The 19,168-nt window shown below is 43.8% G+C and overlaps 1 protein-coding gene across 1 annotated transcript in view; it reads left to right on the plus strand.

The window, feature by feature from the left end:
- Positions 1 to 19,168, plus strand: part of LOC124545850 (aminopeptidase N-like) — a 296,523-nt gene that overhangs the window by 176,857 nt on the left and 100,498 nt on the right. Inside the window, exon 6 of the mRNA XM_047124807.1 lies at positions 4,246 to 4,429. Coding sequence (XP_046980763.1) covers positions 4,246 to 4,429 — 184 coding nt within the window. The remainder of the gene's footprint in view (positions 1 to 4,245; positions 4,430 to 19,168) is intronic.

Here is a 19,168-nt window from a genome sequence, read left to right on the forward strand (position 1 = left end):
AGCAAAGGACTTGAAGGAGCAGTTGAATGGAATGGACAGTATCTTGAAAAAAGTACAGTAGATTAACATCTATAGAAGAAAAACAAAGATAATGAAATACAGTCGAATTAAATCAGATGATCCTGAGGTAATTAGAGTAGGAAACGATAGGCTTGAAATAGTAAATGGGTTTTATTATTTTAGGAGTGAAATAACTGATGATGGTCGAAATAGAGAGGATATGAAAAGTAGACTGGCAATGGCAAGAAAATAGTTTGCGAAGAAGAGAATTTTTCTTAACGCCGAATATAGATTCAAGTATTAGGAAGTCTTCTCAAAAGTACACACATAAAAAAAGTTTTACATCACCTCGGTTCCGAGAGTTCCGGAACCTGTACAGAAAATTTTGATAGAGTTCAACATAAACGTCATTTCCGCCTTTTTATTGCTCATGAAAACCACACAATGCGTGTTGTACCACCATACAGCGAGACCTTCAGAGGTGGTGGCCCAAACTGCTATACACACCGGTACCTCTAACACCCAGCAGCAATCGTCTTGCACTGATGCATGCCTGTATTCGTCGCGGCATACTATCCACAATTTCATCAAGGCACTGTTCGGCCAGATACTCCCACTCCTCAACAGCGATTCGGCGCAGACCCCTCAGAGTGGTTTCTGGGTCACATCGTCGGTAAACAGCACTTTTCAATCTATCCCAGGCATATTCGATAGGGTTCAGGTCTGGAGAATATGCTCGTCACTCTAGTCGAGTGATGTCGTTATCCTGAAGGAAGTCATTCACATGATGTCATGTGCACGATGGTGGCGCGAATTGTCGTCCATGAAGACGAATGCCTACAGCCGTTACGGCGCCTTCCATAAACCCTGACCACCAGTGGCGTATGTCGGCCCCACATAATGTCACCCCAAAACGGAAGGGAACATCTAACTTGCTGCAATCGCTGGACAGTGTGTCTAAGACGTCCAGCCTGACAGGGTTGCCTCGAACACGTCTCCGGCTATTGTCTGGTTGAAGGCATACTCGACACTCATCGGTGAAGAGAAAGTGACGCCAATCCTGAGCGGTCCATTCGACATGTTCTTGAGCCCATCTGTACTGCGCTGCTTGGTGTCATGGTTGCAAAGATGGACCTCGCCATGGATGTCGGGAGAAAAGTTGCGCTTCATACAACCTATTACGCACAGTTTGAGTAGTAACACTACCTCCTGTGGCTGCACGAAAAGCATTATTCAACATGGTGGCGTTGCTGTCAGGGTTCCTCCGAGCCACAATCCGTAGTTAGCGGTCATCCACTGCAGTAGTAGCCCTTGGGTGGCCTGAGCGAGGCATGTCATCGACAACTCCTGTCTCTCTGTATCTCCTCCATGTCCGAACAACATCGCTTTGGTTCACTCCTAGGCGCCTGGACACTTCCCTCGGCCGGCCGAAGTGGCCGTGCGGTTAAAGGCGCTGCAGTCTGGAACCGCAAGACCGCTACGTTCGCAGGTTCGAATCCTGCCTCGGGCATGGATGTTTGTGATGTCCTTAGGTTAGTTAGGTTTAACTAGTTCTAAGTTCTAGGGGACTAATGACCTCAGCAGTTGAGTCCCATAGTGCTCAGAGCCAGCCACTTCCCTCGTTGAGAGCCCTTCCTGGCACAAAATAACAAAGCGCACGCGATCGAACGGCGGCATTGTCCATCTATCCATGTACACGAGGCGTGTACCTCCTTCCTGATGGAATGATTGGAACTGATAGGCTGTCGGACCCCCTCTGTCTAATAGGGGCTGCTCATGCATGGTTGTTTTACATGTTTGAGCGGGTTTAGTAACATCTCCGAACAGTCAAAGGAACTGTGTCTATGATATAATACCCACAGCCAAAGTCTATCTTCAGGAGTTCTGGTAACAGGGGTGATGCAAAACTTTTTTTGATATGTGTATTTGTAAGGACCGTAGCGATGTATGGAAGTGAAACATGAACGATAAACAGTTTAGACAAGAGGAGAGTAGAAGCTTCTGGAATGTGGTGCTACAGAAGAATGATGAATATTAGATGGGCATATCACGTAAACGTAACTACTAAGGAGGTACTGAATAGAACTGGGAGGAAAAGAAATTGGTGGCACAACCTGACTAGAAGAAGGGATCAGTTGATAGGAAACATTCTGAGACATGAAGGGATTACGAATTTAATGTTGGACGGAAGTGCGTGTGTGTCTGCGGGAGGGGGAGGAGGGTGAGTAAAAGTCGTAGAGGGAGATGAATACAGGAAGCAGTTCAGAATAATGTAGGTTTCAGCAGTTATTCGTCAATGAAAAGGCTTGCACTGGACGGAGTAGCATGGAGAGCTGCATCAAAGCAGTCTTCGGACTGAAGACAACAACAATAACAACATGAAGCACTTCTGTGTGGACTTGGTATCTGTGTCCTTCCTTGGCCGACCGGAGTGGCCGAGCGGTTCTAGGCGCTACAGTCCGGAACCGCGCGACCGCTGCTGTCGCAGGTTCGAATCCTGCCTCGGGCATGGATGTGTGTGATGTCCTTAGGTTAGCTAGGTTTAAGTAGTTCTAAGTTCTAGGGTACGGATGACCACAGCAGTTAAGTCCCATAGTGCTCAGAGCCATTTTTTTTTTTTTTTTTTTTTTGTGTCCTTCCTACAGCACATGTTCGGGAAAGGTGGAGTCTGACTTATGTAATCTCCAGCAGCGTTTGTGTTCAATCAGCCTAGTTGCAATACCTCTGCTTGTTTGACCAATACAGTTTGTTGCAGTCACTGCAGGTGATTTAATAAAAACTAGTGTTACTTAATAAATCTGTTTTGTCGTTGTCGAATAATATGTGAGCTGTATTGCCGCTTAAATAAAATGAAGTTTTATAATTGGGGTATTTGAGAGTTTTGGTAGCCTAAATCCTTACTCATTTCAGTGTGTTGATTGTTTTTTCTCTGCGTCCTGTAAACACGACACACAGTTTACTGTCTGACGTTTTATGCACACTTTTAGTTGCACCAGTAAGTGGAGTACGCCTGTCACTATAGTCTAACCGTTTTGCGTCCACACTTCAACACCTGACCTACTGCCTAAGGAAAAATAAGCATTAATGGCTTGCTGTTGCCACATGTACTTGGAGATACTAACGTAAAAACATACTAGTCATAATAGCTATAATCATTACTCTTCAAATCAAGTAAATACACTGTCCTCTAGCAGCAATAAAAATATCTGCACTGATACCCCCAACAGCCTGTATATTTTATAACTGTTCATTTAACGTCACGAATCAATGTCCATTAAAATATTATTCGTTGCCTCACTGTATATATTTTTTTAAACTTTGGTAGTAATTTTGGTGAGGAAACATGCTGCCACTGGTCGGTATCTGATCACACTCTGTCCCCTTCGCTTGCATTACAAGTTACCATTTTTACCAACACAAGGCGCCAGAAGAGTACCCCATTCCGTACTGCCTGGGCGCTGCGAATCAAGTAGTGCTCAGTAAAAAGCATATCAAAACCTAGTCTTTTGTGGGGAGTCATAGTTTGTTTGGAATCAGGAAGCGTAAAAAAAATGAGCCTACTATTCGGGGTCCTCAAACATTTTCCACTATTACTAAGTAAAAACTGTACCTTCAAATGTTTTTATTCTTTCTGGTTATACTACTGCCTGGGATGACTGTCGTGGCTGCTTCGCCCTGTATGTGAAATGTTACATCATTATCACGGAAGCAGCCAGCGCATTTAACTCTAAATGCTGAATTCAACGGTTTGTGCCCTCTTTTTATCCAGTGAACCTCAGAAGAGAAAATAATCTAATTGGCTTCACAATGTAAGCCTAATAAATCGAACAGCACAAGGTATTCCAGTTGTGTTCAGGATTGTGCGGTACATATTAGAGTCGAATGAAGCAGAGAGTGTGTGTGAGTGTGTGTGTGTGTGTGTGTGTGTGTGTGTGTAGCTGTAAGGAAAGCGGTACGTATGCTGTATCTGTGATGCAGCAAACTCGGATTGTAAAATAACAAGTTGTCAAAGACTATACCTAGTGTCCTGTTCCTTGTCTGAGCTGAGTACTCGAGCAGCCCAACCCTTTCTTCTTTGACAGCGAGAAACACATCTCGCTAGGTCATGCCTTACGTCCTCTGCGCTTTCCGATACCCGTGCCGCGGCGGCCTCTGTGTACCTTCTGCCGCAGAACTCCATCAGGCCTCCGCGCGGTGTGCGACAACGCAAATAGCCGGCTGACGTGTTTACGCTGGTGTACGCAGGGAGACGGCGATGTTGTACGAGCCCGGCGTGTCGACCAACAGCAACAAGCAGAGCGTGGCCACGGTGGTGGCGCACGAGCTGGCGCACCAGTGGTTCGGCAACCTGGTCACGCCCAGCTGGTGGTCCGACCTCTGGCTCAACGAGGGCTTCGCCAGCTACATCGAGTACCTGGGAGTCGACGCGGTAAGTCTGTCCTCTTCATTGTTTCTGCACTTACAGGGAGCTCGAAACAAAATTACAAAAGGTTGTCAATCCGATATTAAAATGATTTATATCTATCAACTCTCAATTAAATCCATTATGAACCATGTTATAAGACGGCTACTGTTACTCATAATCAAAGAATTACATATTTCTGCGTCGGTCACTAAGTTTTATTTCATTCACTACGCGTTTCGACGGTTAACCACCAACACCATGTGGAAGGTAGGCCGGATGATACGATATCGATGTATCGACATATCAATCGTTTCTGGTTTACGTTTTAAAAAAAGTATCGATATATACACTACTGGCCATTAAAATTCCTACACTAAGAAGAAATGCAGATGCTAATTCATTGGACAAATATATTATACTAGAACTGACATGTGATTACATTTTCACGCAATTTGGGTGCATTAGATCCTGAGAAATCAGTACCCAGAACAACCACCTCTGGCCATAATAACGGCCTTGATACGCCTGGGCATTGAGTCAAACAGAGCTTGGATAGAGTGTACAGGTACAGCTGCCCATGCAGCTTCAACACGATACCACACTCCATAAAGATTAGTGACTGGCGCATTGTGACGAGCCAGTTGCTCGGCCACCATTCACCAGACGTTTTCAATTGGTGAGAGATCTGGAGAACGTGCCGACCAGGGCAGCAGTCGAACATTTTCTGTATCCAGAAAGGTCCGTACAGGACCTGCAACATGCGGTCGTGCATTATCCTGCTGAAATGTAGGGTTTCGCAGGGATCGAATGAAGGGTAGAACCACGGGTCGTAACACATCTGAAATGTAACTTCCACTGTTCAAGTGCCGCCAATGCGAACAAGAAGTGACCAAGACGTGTAACCAATGGCACCCCATGCCATCACGCCGGGTGATACGCCAGTATGACGATGATGAATACACGCTTCCAATGTGCGTTCACCGCGATGTTGCCAAACACGGATGCGACCATCATGATTCTGTAAACAGAACCTGGATTCATCCGAAAAAATGACGTTTTGCCATTCGTGCACCCAGGTTCGTCGTTGAGTACACCATCGCAGGCGCTCTTGTCTGTGATGCAGCGTCAAGGGTAACCGCAGCCATGGTCTCCGAGCTGATAGTCCATGCTGCTGCAAACGTCGTCGAACTGTTCGTGCAGATGGTTGTTGTCTTGCAAACATCCCCGTCTGTTGACTCAGGGATCGAGACGTGTCTGCACATTCCGTTACAGCCATGCGGATAAGATGCCTGTCATCTCGACTGCTAGTGATACGAGACCGTTGGGGTCCAGCACGGCGTTCCGTACTACCCTCCTGAACCCACCGATTCCATATTCTGCTAACAGTCATTGGATCTCAACCAACGCGAGAAGCAATGTCGCGATACGATAAACCGCAATCGTGATAGGCTATTGCCCACCTTTATGAAAGTCGGAAACGTGATGGTACGCATTGCTCCTCCTTACACGAGGCATCACGACAACGTTTCACCAGGCAACGCCGGTCAACTGCTGTTTGTGTATGAGAAATCGGTTGGAAACTTTCGTCATGTCAGCACGTTGTAGGTGTCGCCACCGTCGCCAACTTTGTGTGAACGCTCTGAAAAGCTAATCATTATCATATCACAGCATCTTCTTCCTGTCGCGTCTGTAGCACTTCATCTTCGTGGTGTAGCAATTTTAATGTCAGTAGTGTATATCAGCGACATTTTCCCTCCAATAAATCGATAGCCAGTGGCGTTGCAGCAGTGGTAACACCAGTTCCCAACAGACCACCGAAGTTAAGTGCTGTCGGGCTTGGCCGGCACTTGGATGGGTCACCGTCTGGGTGTGCCGAGTACTGTTGGAAGTAGGGGGCACCCAGCCTTTGTGAGGCAATTGCGAAGTAGCGGCACGGGTCACGAAACCTTTCAACGGCCGGGAGAGTGGTGTGTGTGCTGACCACATGTCTCTCCGTATCCGCTCCCTTGACGCCTAGAGCCTGAGGATGACCCGGTGGTCAGTCGGTACCATTGGGCCTTCGCGGCCTGTTCGGACGTTGTATGTATGTTTGCCGAGATATCGATGTATAGGTATCAAAATGATAATATCGAGTGTCGTTATTTTTATTTTATATTACATTTTTTCACCATTTTTGATAAATATTTGAAGTTTTCGTTTTGAAATTGTAGTAGAACATAATTTTACCTTCACTGTTTGAAGGAGTTGTACCACTTTTTGTTAAAAATGAAACTCCTCCAGCTGTACTTAAGATTTAATAAATATGAAAACTTAAGTACAGCTGGAGGAGTTTCATTTTTCATAAAAATTATACCAGCTGAGGTACCACCATCATCCAATTTAAATATGGATGTACGAAGATACTACTTTTTGAGCTTTCATCCCGTCCAGTCTTTCTCTATGACTGTGTGAAGCAAGAATATGTGGCACAAAAGAAGAACTCCGACTGCACTGGGAAGTGGCAGTGTCAATGGAATAACAAGGTTTCCGATGTAGAGCACTAGGGCACCAGCTGCGTTAAAAAAAATTGTTTACGTGTGCAGCCAATATTTTTATGGGTCAGCACGTCAATATCTTTCCCGTCCATGTATTGATATATCGATTTCTTTTTCTATACATCGGGCGCCGAAAATGATGTCTTTTAAATATCGATATATGGAATTCCAGATTTTTTTAAAAATATCAACAGTCCTAGCGGAAGGCACGTTATACAAGGTTGCTAAGCAGTGATGTTTCCTTATAGCAGCATGTGAGGCGGCCGAGGCGTTAGGTTGTGACTTGCAAGAGCGCAGTAAGTGTGGTGCGTTCTGCCCATAATAATTCGGTATGCTTCTCACTGCACTTCAGTCACATATATGCGACGTAACAACAAGGTATGTGTGGTGTCTAGGAAATTTGGGTACTCGGTTCACTACACAAACATTCAAACAAATCATATTAATGGGTTTTATTACAATAAGTAAAGTTACAATACGTAACTTTTGCCATTACACAGATGTGTCACAAGCAAAGGGCGACATACAAAATAATCCAGCTTCTGCAGTATGAACAATTCCAAGTCTGTGCTACATAGAGTGTACAAGCGAAGTCACAAGTCTTGAAGCTGCTATTGAACAGGGGCGTCGCCAGTCGGTCGCGGCGCTTATGTCCTCTTCACATAGGGGCCGATGCTGTCGCGTTGTCGTCCTGGAGAGGGGTCAGTTAGCTTGCAATTGGCTGACGTCTTCTCACAGCCATCTCTTCTCTACCGTTCCCGACTGGCGTTCAGGCGCTTGATTTTACGCCGTAACAGTACGTATATTGTAATATTATACACGCGCCAAATGTGACTTTACGAGTGATAACTTATACTACTCCGACAAACTTAAGAATCAGATAGACAAATTAATGTAACACATATAAAACTCCAGTCGTGCACTGAAAACTGGACATCACATGGCGTTCAGATCGGCGTGATTACGGCGCTAAAAGGGACTGATGCTTTAACGCGAGGCCGTTGAAGGAACAGCAAAAGACAGTGTGTGCCAATCAGCGAATAGTTATTCTTCGTTTTGATGGCATTCTTCATTGCAACATGGCTCGGAGACAACATCTGGATGGCTTCACAAGGCGAAGAATGATTGGGAAATTGGAAGAAGGACTAAGGGTGATGAGTGTAGCCCAGGAGTTTGGTATTGTTCGCAGTACTATTTTAAGTGCGTTGTCGCGTCCCGGCACAGCCTCACTATACCAGAATGAAGTAAGTGCGAACTGCATAGCGCAATCGGGTTGTTAACTACAATGGGTTAGTTATAAATTGCTGTCATCCTTTACATCAGAGATGAGAGGGAGAGAATGTCCTTGGTCTGAAGCAAATTTTCCTGAAAATAGGTTACAGAATTGCAATAGGCAGAAAAGATTGGTTAGTTTCTATCAAGTTTATTCTCACATATACTTATGTGAGGTATTGGACCATAAACGCCTTAGTAAGATTCAGTCTATTTATTTGGACTTGCTACTTCAAAGCTAACTGCCGGTACATCTAAGAAATAGGTACGAAGCAACCACTTATTCTTGGTTAGCACTGAAATCTCTCTAAGTAATTGAGACAAAGACTGACAGCCTGTGTTCAACACTATTCCAATGAAACTTTAAAAATCCTACTTGACCTGCAGTTCCTGAGTGTCCACCAGAGTCTATCACCGTCTTCTCGTAGTTGAAGTCTTTATCAGCTGTATCGGCTGCTATGGGCCTACTCTGCCCCACAGGCGTCTCGCTGCAGAATCTCCAAACCGCCGGTACTGGCTCTGAATCTGCGTCTGAATCTCCGCCTCTAGCTATTCCGCTGCCTGGCCTTTCATTTCGTTTCTCATGTACTTGGGTGCACACGAGTTAATTTGTTTCACACGACCCTTTCATTTCTAAGTGATCGGATTGCACAAGGATGCCTATGGTTCCACACGACACTTTCGTTTCTAGCTGCACGTAACTTAATTTGGTTCCACACTAGTCTTTCCCGCACGTGACTGACACTCTCTCTTGCTGTATTATCGCCCTGGTGTTTGCGTCTTCCATTGCGCAAGTTTGATTCATGCTGCTTCCTCTGGCAGGAAGTCAAACACTAAGTTATTTGATCAACAAGCCATACTGGGCAGCCTCCGCCGCTTATCTTGTCCCTAAGTCCTGGTGGACTATTATTTAATGTTGCCTGGCTGTTTGCCTATGGAGCCTGGACTCTTATTATGGTCACAAAAGCAAGAATAAAAATTAAAATTTTCTACGGTCACAACAGTGTAGGTAGCTTTCCGAACCACAGGCACTGCTGCCCGAAGTAGAGGCGGTGGTCCACTACAGTTAACCACAGCAGCAGATAACCGCTACATTCCGCAATATGCAAGAAGGGACCCACGACAAACAGCAGGTACAGTGGCAAACGCATTTAACAGCACTGCAAGGCGCGCAGTTTCACGCTTCACAGTGACACGGCGACTGCTTGGGGCTGGTCTCTATGCCCGACGACCAGTACCTTGACACCCGTCCATTCGTGGCACCGTTTGCCATGCCGCCAAGAGCGCACAAACTGAACCAATGAGGAGTGGGGTCACGTGCTCTATATGGATGAGAGCAGACTTAGTCTGAGTAGTGATTCTGGAGGTACGCTTATATGGTGAGAGACGGGAACACGTAATGCTACCAGGAACATTGTAGAGCACGATCGTTTTGGTTGTCCAGGATTCATGGTGTTGGGACGTATACTACTGCGCGGGCGTACTGATCTGAATCTTTGAACATGGTACACTTATGAGCCAACGTTTCTGACACTGTAAGACTTCCCCATACACGTCTTTTCATGAGTGTATTCGGCCCTAACTTCAATTTTATGAAAAAGCGCCACCGCATCGAACAGAGCAGGTGGGGGAGCTCTTGGAAGGAGAGGATACTCGGCGAATGAACTGTCTGTCCGTTTCCCTGACTTAAACTCCATGGGGCACGTGTGGGACGCACTGGGCAGACATCTTGCAGAATGGCCTTAAGCATCAACGAGCACCCAGCAGTTATCTGCACTGCTGAAGAAATGGAACAGCGTACCACAAGAACTCCACACCAACGATGTGACCAGCGTGGCAGCATGTTGCACGGCATGCATTGCGTGTATTGTGATCACACACCCCATTATGAAACCATGTCCCGCCTTTTGTAATGTCCAGGGGACCATTAAAAATCGCGGCCCCCTTAGTGTAATTATTGTCTTTGAAGAAGTGTCATTTCTGTTGGTCGCATTGCGCATTTCTTGCAGTCACGTTCTGTACTATACAGCAGTATTTTCTGTGTACGGTGCAAGTTTTATCGAGCTATGTTACTTAACAGTGACACATTATGGGAAAGTTGCTTTCGTCCCTAAGCTTTGCACACCAGTGTATTTCAACTGTACGCTTATCGTGTACTGTTAATCGTGTATTCCTTTTGAATGGAATATCAGTAATTCGGAAATGGTTTGCAGATTCGTCTGTTTTGAGGCAGAACAGGGCGATAAAAGAAAAATGCTTTTTGTTATCTCCATCAGAAGTCTTCGTAACTCTGTAGTTTTTTTTTAATTGCTCTAAGCACTATGGGACTTAACATCTGAGGTCATCAGTCCCCTGTACTTAGAACTACTTAAACCTAGCTAGTCTAAGGACATCAGACACATCCATGCCCGAGGCAAGATTCGAACCTGCGACCGTAGCAGCAGCACACTTCCGGACTGAAGGGCCTAGAACCGCTCGTCCACAAAGGCCGGCAACTCGGTTGTTAATTTTCTTCATTGTTTACTTGTTAGATAGCCAATGATAATATTTAATCTGCCGCTCAGTTCATAGAGGTTTCATAAGAGGAGATTACGCTGCACACTTATGCTGCACGTTGCACTGAAGGCGGCACCAGCGTGTTAGGTGCTCCAAAATGTTAGCAGACTACTGTTGAAGATTGCCTCTTGTTCTTAATTTCCGTGGGCGCACGCAACAGCTTTTTTAAGTAGAAAATGTTAGACTGCGTGTGTGAATAACACAACGTCAGAACTGTATTTTCGTATTTTCTCTGATCTTAAATGAATATTTGATCCAGTAATAACTCGCATTTCCCCTCGGTAATGTAACTTTCTTTTTGTTAGACGTTTCAAATAACCAAAAAGAGAAGTATGTGTGTGAAAAGGCTGCTTTCGTAATCCAGCATTTTGCTTAATACAGGCTGTCGGAACTTACGTTCGTTCACCCAAAGAGCTTTTCGAGATGGGTTGACAGGAAATCTAAAGTCAAATCACAGAAATAAAAAGCTGCTGTAAAGTAAACAGCAGAACCAAAATTCATGTATATACAAGATAATATCATTTGGACTAGTCTACTTACGAATTAAACGTGATTCCTTTACACTTTAGATAAATATCATAATGATTAGTACACCCGTAAATGACGAAAGCTGGTATTTCTGAACAAAGTATTTCCACCAGACGCTAATGTTGGGGAAAAAAAACATGGCGGATGGTGGCTTCAAGTTTGTGACGTCATACAACTTCCAGTATTATGTCTCCTTGGCACAGCTAAATTCAGTGAATCACTGGTTCTAGCGTTAGCGGTCAACTATGGAATCAAACATTTTCCACCTCATTGTACTTTGTGGTTGCCGTCTGTTAATCGAAGTAAAGTATTTTTCATTCACATTTGGTTAATAGTTGACCCTGTTATCAAAAAACCTCAAATATTGTTGTGGAAGATGTATCTCGGCGACCCATTCCAAACCCAAGGCTACCACTTCTTAATTTTTCGTACTGTTCATCATTCAGTTATTTTGTTTTTCTCCGGTATACGGTGAGTTAGAGGTACAACTGAAGGTACTATGCTCACCTGTGCCTTAATATGTACCCACTTCACTGCGTTGGTCGTTTTTCCTCTGCATGGAAGAGTCTTCGTACGAATAAGTCACATAATCTACTTTCTGATGTTTCCTACACGATCATAACTCCAACACTAAATGAATTACGCCTGTCAGTATAGGCTAACCGTTTTGCGTCCACGCTTCAACACCCGACTTGCTGCCCAGGGGAAAAAAACCGTGAATGGCTTGCTCCTGTCATATGTACTTGGACATACTGAACAACCGAAAAACATACTACCTCTACTTACTCCGCCCGAACAGGTCTCACAAGACCGAACGGTACCGACCGACCGCCGTGTCATTCTCTGCCGATAGGCGTCACTGGATACAGATATGGAGGGGCACGTGGTCAGCACACCGCTCTGCCGGCCATTGTCAGATTTCGTGACCAGAGCCGCTACTTCTCAATCAAGTAGCTCCTCAATCAGCCTCACAAGGGCTGAGTGCACCCCGCTTGCCAACAGCGCTCGGCAAATTCGGACGGTGAGGCATCCAAGTGCTAGCCAAGCCCAAAAGCGCTTAATTTTGGTGGTGTGGCGGGAACCGGTGTTACCACTGCTGCAAGGTCGTTGGCATTACTCCTAATAGCTACCGTTATTAATATGTTTATGAAATAAATACAAATGTAATGTTGTTCAGTACACTGTCCTCAGTCACAATATACCTCTAAACCCTGTACATACCCATTAATTAAACTTTCATCTAAACACACTTAAAAAGAAACTTCTTCCATATACTTCAGGAACTACATATAAAACCATTTTATTTGTCCGCTTCATAACAACATAAGCTAGGTTTAATCGCCACCACAGATTAAAACACAACGCAATGTATTAAAAAAATGCTTCAATACTCTAGCAACAAAGAAGGTGACCGTGCCCACAATGACAACAAAGAAGGTGATCGTGCCCAGAATAACAACTGATTACATCATCGACATACGATCATTCGTATGTTTTCATTCATTTCATCGTATAATCAGAACAGTCGCAGGTGATGTAAAAAAGCTTCAGTCTTTATGTCGCGGTGGACGGCGATCTACTGGGTCAGTACTGAAACAGGTGACGTGATATTCCCGTACCCTGGAAAGATCAGCCGTCGGCGCTCTACAGATCTCTGCGACATACTTGCAACAAGAGGGAACAAACAAACCCTTTGTAATTTTACATTAAATGATGATTGCTATGCAAAAATCGTTAACATTAATAACAAGTTGGCCTGAAACAGACTGAAAAGCTTGTAAGGGTGTTGCAGGGTAGGTTATGGTGAGAAATAACTGAAAGTAAAAACATTCGGTACGTTGCGTCGTTTCCGAGTTAATTAGCACTCAAGTTAGGCAGTCAGACCGTTGTGCACGCAAATTCAAGCGACCCGCCAGAGATGATGTCACCAAACATATTCTTCGTTTGGTTTCCTAAAACCAAACAAGAGAGCTATACTAAAACTGAAAAAGCAATGGCAGCAAGGATCGAACGCGAGCCAAAGGCTGGCAGTCCCGTGCGCTGTCATCTACGCTATTGTACCTAATTGTACCTTGAATCTGCGCTCGCAATGGTCTGATTGGCTGGCTTGAATATTAAATAAGTTCAAGAAACCATGTAACGTATCAAATTTTTTCTTAACAATTATTTCTCAGCCAACCTACCCCAAAACACCATTACAAGCGTTTCAGACTGTTTCTGACCATCCTGTGTACTATACCATATGTGGCATTCTTCTACGTAACGTGAAGGCAGCACAGTCTTCAATGGTACAGCACAATATCGGTGTCACCGTGACATAACGTTGTATGAATGATGTACAGTGAGAAGCTGCTAGGTGCTGTACCACCTACTGCAATCCCCTGACTTAAGCCCTCGTAAGTTCAACTCGATTTCTAAACTGAAGGAAACACTTCACGGCATTCGCTTCAGAACTGCTATAAATTTGTCGAGCAATAGACCGCGCCGCTCCAACTGTCAAGACAGCTGGCACTGCTAAAAATATCCTACGACTTCCACATCGCTGGCAACGGGTTACACGCAATGCTGGTGACTACTTTGAAGGTTGGTAAAACTTTGATGAAACAAAAATTCACTGGTGCAGAAAATTTTGGTCGAATAGTTAACTAATCACTTATAGTCTAAGTTAACTAAAAAGTTTCTCACTGGGACTAAGTCCAACTTCGAAACTCCTCACGGAGAGATTAAGCCCACTTGGAAGTTTCCTGTCCATTAGGCGGCAGGGTCCAACGAGGCAGTGATCGGTGGTGAGAATGACGACTTCATGGTTGTACAGGCTTGGCTGCTCTCTGAACGTACTGTAGTTGAGGGTACCCGGGACTGTTCCGCAGCTGGAACTGGCTGACTACGTGCGGTGCTGCCATTTAAACTTTCGACGCGCTGAAGGTTACCTGTTCCGTTCCAAGGTGTGCACGTGACCGATATTGAGAAACTGCTCGATCCTCTGCACGTCTTCCTGATTTACCTACAATTTTCTGATGTTGCATCTTTTCTGTATAGAGAGAGGCCTCTACTTTGCACTTCACAGTGATTTGCAGAATTTAGATGTAGATGTAAACAACGCTTAAAAGATTATAGTTGTTCCCCCGATCTTTTGTTGATGCAGTCTTCAATGGTTATTCTGCGACACACTATTGTCTCTAAAGTATCCAAATCTTTCAGATCAATGTTATACAGACGATAGTTTCGGGAAAGGACCATTGGTTGCAAATGAATATTTCAGTAAGACTGCTCAAGTATCTGCATCAGCACTGGTTGCACTGCATTGGATAACGGTACAAAATTGTCTGTGTTGTATCCACGGAAATTATTTGTTATGGGTTACATGAAGGCGTTTGTGTATGGAACGCCATTAGATACTGAAGAGGAAGTTCTTGGTTGGGTCCTAGAAGCTTGTCTCATTGTACAACAGACCAACGAGATATTTAAGATAGAATATCATAATATTATGCGTCATTGTAACGCATGCGTTGAGTCTTCACTTCCAACAGTTGTGAGCTTCAGTTGTTCCTGATTTTGATGAGGCATTCAGTCTGAACACTTGTTTAATGCAACTCTACCTTTGTCTTCTTTACAATTTTTCCCACACACTTTTTTCGATTACCAAACTGACGACTCCTTGAATGTCTCCTATCAATGAATTCCTTCTTTTGGTCATGTTGTGCTACATCTTTCTTTTTTACCAGTTCTATTCAGTATCATCTCATTAGGTATTCAATCTACCTATCTGATTTTGAACATTCTTGTGTAGCACCATATATCAAAAGCTTCTATTATCGTCTTGTCTGAACTGCTTACCGACCAAATTTCACTTCCGTACAAGGCTACACTACACCATTCATAAAAGACTTCCTAACTTAAATTTTATATTCAGTGTTAACAGATTCCCCCTTTTTTTTAGAAACGCTTTCCTTGCAACTGCCATTCTGCATTTTATATCCTCTCTACATCGGCTATTGTCACTTAATTTGGTGTCCAAACATCAAAACTCATAGATTACTTTTAGTGCCTCATTCCCAAGTTCTCTCAGCATCGGCTGATTTAATTCGACTATATTCCGTTACCCTTGTTTTACTTCTGTTGACATTCATCTTGTAATCTCTTTTCAAGATCTTATCCAATCGATTAGCCTGTTCTTCCAAATCCTTTGCCGTCTCTGATAGAATTGTTACGTCATCGTCAAACCATAAAATTTTATTTCTTGTCCTAGAACTTTAATTCCAATTCCAAATTGCTTCTTGTTTTCCTTTACTGCTTAACCGGTGTATAGATTGAATAACATCGGGGATATCCTACAATCCTGTCTCACTCCCTTCTCAATTAAGGCTTACTTTTTGTGCTTTACGATTCATAATTGTACTCTGGTTCGTGGACAAGTTGTAGATAACTTTTTAACTCCCTGTGTTTTACCCTGTTATCTTCAGATTTTAAATGGTGTGTTTCAGTCAACATTGTCAAAAACTTTCTCTAAATCTACAAATGCTCTAACCATAAGTTTTTATTTCTTCTTTCTATCTTCTCAGATAAGTCGTGTGGTCAGCATTGCCTCGCTTGTTTAGAATATCTCCAGACCTTCCTTGACGTCGCTTCTACGAGTTTTTCCATTCTTTTGCAAATAATTTGTATCAGCACAAAATGTTTGTGTCAACAAAAGTGTTAAAAACTCATTTCCAGTCATTAACTCCAGATCTCAAAGTACTGTGTTTAGTATTATATCGCCTTTATTAGACTGTAAAGGTTTGGGACGCCCTGTATCTGTTTTGTAACACAGAAAAACTAATCGTTCGTGAATACAGCCTGTCACCTATTATCAGTATTCCAATACCGACACTGTCAAATAAATTCAAAAATTATTTGTCTATACGCCGCCGGTCGCAAGTTTTGTAGTGCTACGTGCTGTGTGATTCTTTGAAATGGTGTTCTAACCAAGTGCCTGGTTACTTCTAGTGTACTGGAAAGATGAACTGCTAGATTTTAGAATGTCGGATGGAGTCCAAGCAATTTTTTGCGGCACCTCCACATCGGAAATCTAGGTCACATGGGACTTCGTAGTTTCTATGTGACACGACAGCGTATTTCCCTAAGTCGCTACTTAAAACCTTTTTGGAGACCGGAAACAAGTTCTGCAGGACTTCCGATAGTGGCGTTCTTAAGAAACTCAATTCGCTCCATTCGTTCAAGAGATCTAAAGCACAGCGCTGAGTTTGATACCATGTTCCTCTACTTCCGGAAGGCAATAGATGAAAATAGGTTTTTCTTTCCTCAGTCTATCTTCTAAGACAGGGCGTGTGATCATGTCTGGCTCGCGTTTTCCTTCGTATCTTCAGATCCTCCCCGACGTCGCTTCTACCACTTTTTCCGCACTGTCACCTAGTAAAAAAGAAAAAAAAACAAAGAGCTTTCTGAATACTGGGCGAGCTTTTGTGATTGGATTTACGACCCCTTAGCAGATAGAACCAAATGCCACTTTCTTAATAATCCGAAATCATGAAATGTAAAAGTAATTTCAGGGGTACGCAAAGGAAGCGTTGTAGTGCTGTTACTGGCCAAGGTATTTATTTAATGGTCTGGAGGATACCGTTGCAATCGACTGGAAGTTTCCATGGCATTATCTGGCTCCATCAATGCATATGGAAGGCATTCCTACCCATTTTGGTTCCTTCTTTGGAAATAGCGTCAACAGTATTATGAGTTTTCGGAAATGTTATTCACCTTGCTGCAAGGCTGGAAACGTCTAGGTGCCTGGAAGAGGTCATGATACCAAGCACTCCAAAGGCCCACAATTACCTCGTATCTTAACCCCACCGAAAAACTGTAGGATTACTCCGAATATCTTGAAATGAAGGAGGGGAATTCGTTCTTAACATGCCATCAGTGTGGTCATTAGGAATTAGAGAAGGAAATATGGCGTGTCCTTTTTAAGACAATAACACCGATATCTGCTTCCAGCGGTTAAGGAAACCCACAGAAACAACTTCCGCACCTTGCTTTCGCAGCGGCCCCTTCAAGTGGTATTAACAAAAATTAAATAAAACTTTCAAAATGGCATCTCAGCTAGCTGCATCTTGGCTACAAACCACATAACTCTTGTAATTTTAATGAATCAGAAAAAGTACCGAAAAAATTATTGAAAAAAGACACAAAGTAAGGGAAATTCAAATGCAGATGCAAACGGAGATGTCATAATTTCACTCTGGAAATTATGTAAATGTGTCTTGCGAGAGTGATCTGTGGACCCTAAGTGATCTGAAAACATCTCTGGTCTGATACTTAAGCGTAATTGAGGAACTTCTGCTGCATGAAGTAGAATTAGTAAATAATTTTTTTGGTAGTTTACGTAAGGTAGTAACTAACTATGTTAGTCACAAGGGACGTTCTCTCTACATTTCCTCAGATCTTCAGTTTTTTTTATCAAGTGTTTATTTTGAAAAAACCTTATGGGGAAATGTTTTGACTACGTCTCGGGTTGCTGTGTGCTAGATAATACAACGGTATAAAAATTTAAAACGCTTTGTTGTTTTGTAATTTACGAAGCAGCAGAGCAACCACAAAAAAAACCCGGATTAATTTTCGCTAAAAACTCGTGACCATTTTGCGCGAAGGTTTTGTCCATAAATAAGAAATACAGCTTGTTTCTTGGTAAAGCTATGGAAAAGGGAGGGGAGGGGTTGGATGCAAGACCACATCGACCTCCCCACACTTCGTCATCTGCAGCTGCTAAAGGGTGGCCTTTCTCGGGAATTACTGGCTTCGCTCCAGCACAGTGATGCACTGCCGGCGTTTCCCGAAAGAACTTGCCGGCTTCTTACTGCTGGCAACGCCCTTATATATCTTCCCAGACGCCTGCTCCGACACCTATCTTCTGCACTGATTTAGTGACGTCTAAAGTGAGACAGAACCTCGTACGTGTTTATTTTATAGTGGCTCCGCTTCAAGACTGGTTTCATTGGTTCCAGGAAAGCATTTTCCAAATACTTTGTAATACTGATACATGAACAGAGTAATAGAAGGTTGGTGGTCGGAGAAGAAGTTGTTGTTGTTGTTGTTGTCGTCGTTGTTACGGTTACCAGTTCGAAGACACATCAAGCGCAGCTCTCTACGACAATCCTGTGCAAGATTCTTCATCTCTGAAGATGTACTGCAAACTACACTATGTGATCAAAAGTATCCGGACACCCCAAAAAAATACGATTTTCATGTTAGGTGCATTGTGCTGCCACCTACTGCCAGGTATTCCATATCAGCAACCTAAGTAGCCATTAAACATCGTGCGAGAGCAGAATGGGGTGCTCCGCCGCACTCACGGACTTCGAACGTGGTCAGGTGATTGCGCGTAACTTGTGTCGTACGTGTTTACGCACGATTTCCACATTCCTAAACATCACTAGATCTACTGTTTCCGACGTGATAGTGAAGTGGAAACGTGAAGGGACACGTACAGCGCAAAAGCGTACAGGCCGACCTCGTCTGTTGACTGACGCAGACCGCCGACAGCTGAAGGGGGTAGTAATGTGCAACAGGCAGACATCTATCCAGAACATCACACAGGAATTCCAAACTGCATCAGGATCCACTGCAAGTACTATGACAGTTGCGCGGGAGGTGAGAAAACTTGGATTTCATGATCGAGGGGCTGCTCATAAACCACATATCACGCCGGTAAATACCAAACGACGCCACGCTTGATGTAAGGAGCGTAAACATTGGACGATTGAACAGTGGAAAAACGTTGTATGGAGTGACGAATCACGGTACACAGTATGGCGATCCGATGGAATGGTGTGGGTATGGCAAATGCCCGGTGAATGTCATCTGCCAGCGCGTGTAGTGTTAA

This window comes from Schistocerca americana, chromosome 8 (assembly GCF_021461395.2).
Source record: "Schistocerca americana isolate TAMUIC-IGC-003095 chromosome 8, iqSchAmer2.1, whole genome shotgun sequence".
Lineage (NCBI taxonomy): Eukaryota > Metazoa > Arthropoda > Insecta > Orthoptera > Acrididae > Schistocerca > Schistocerca americana.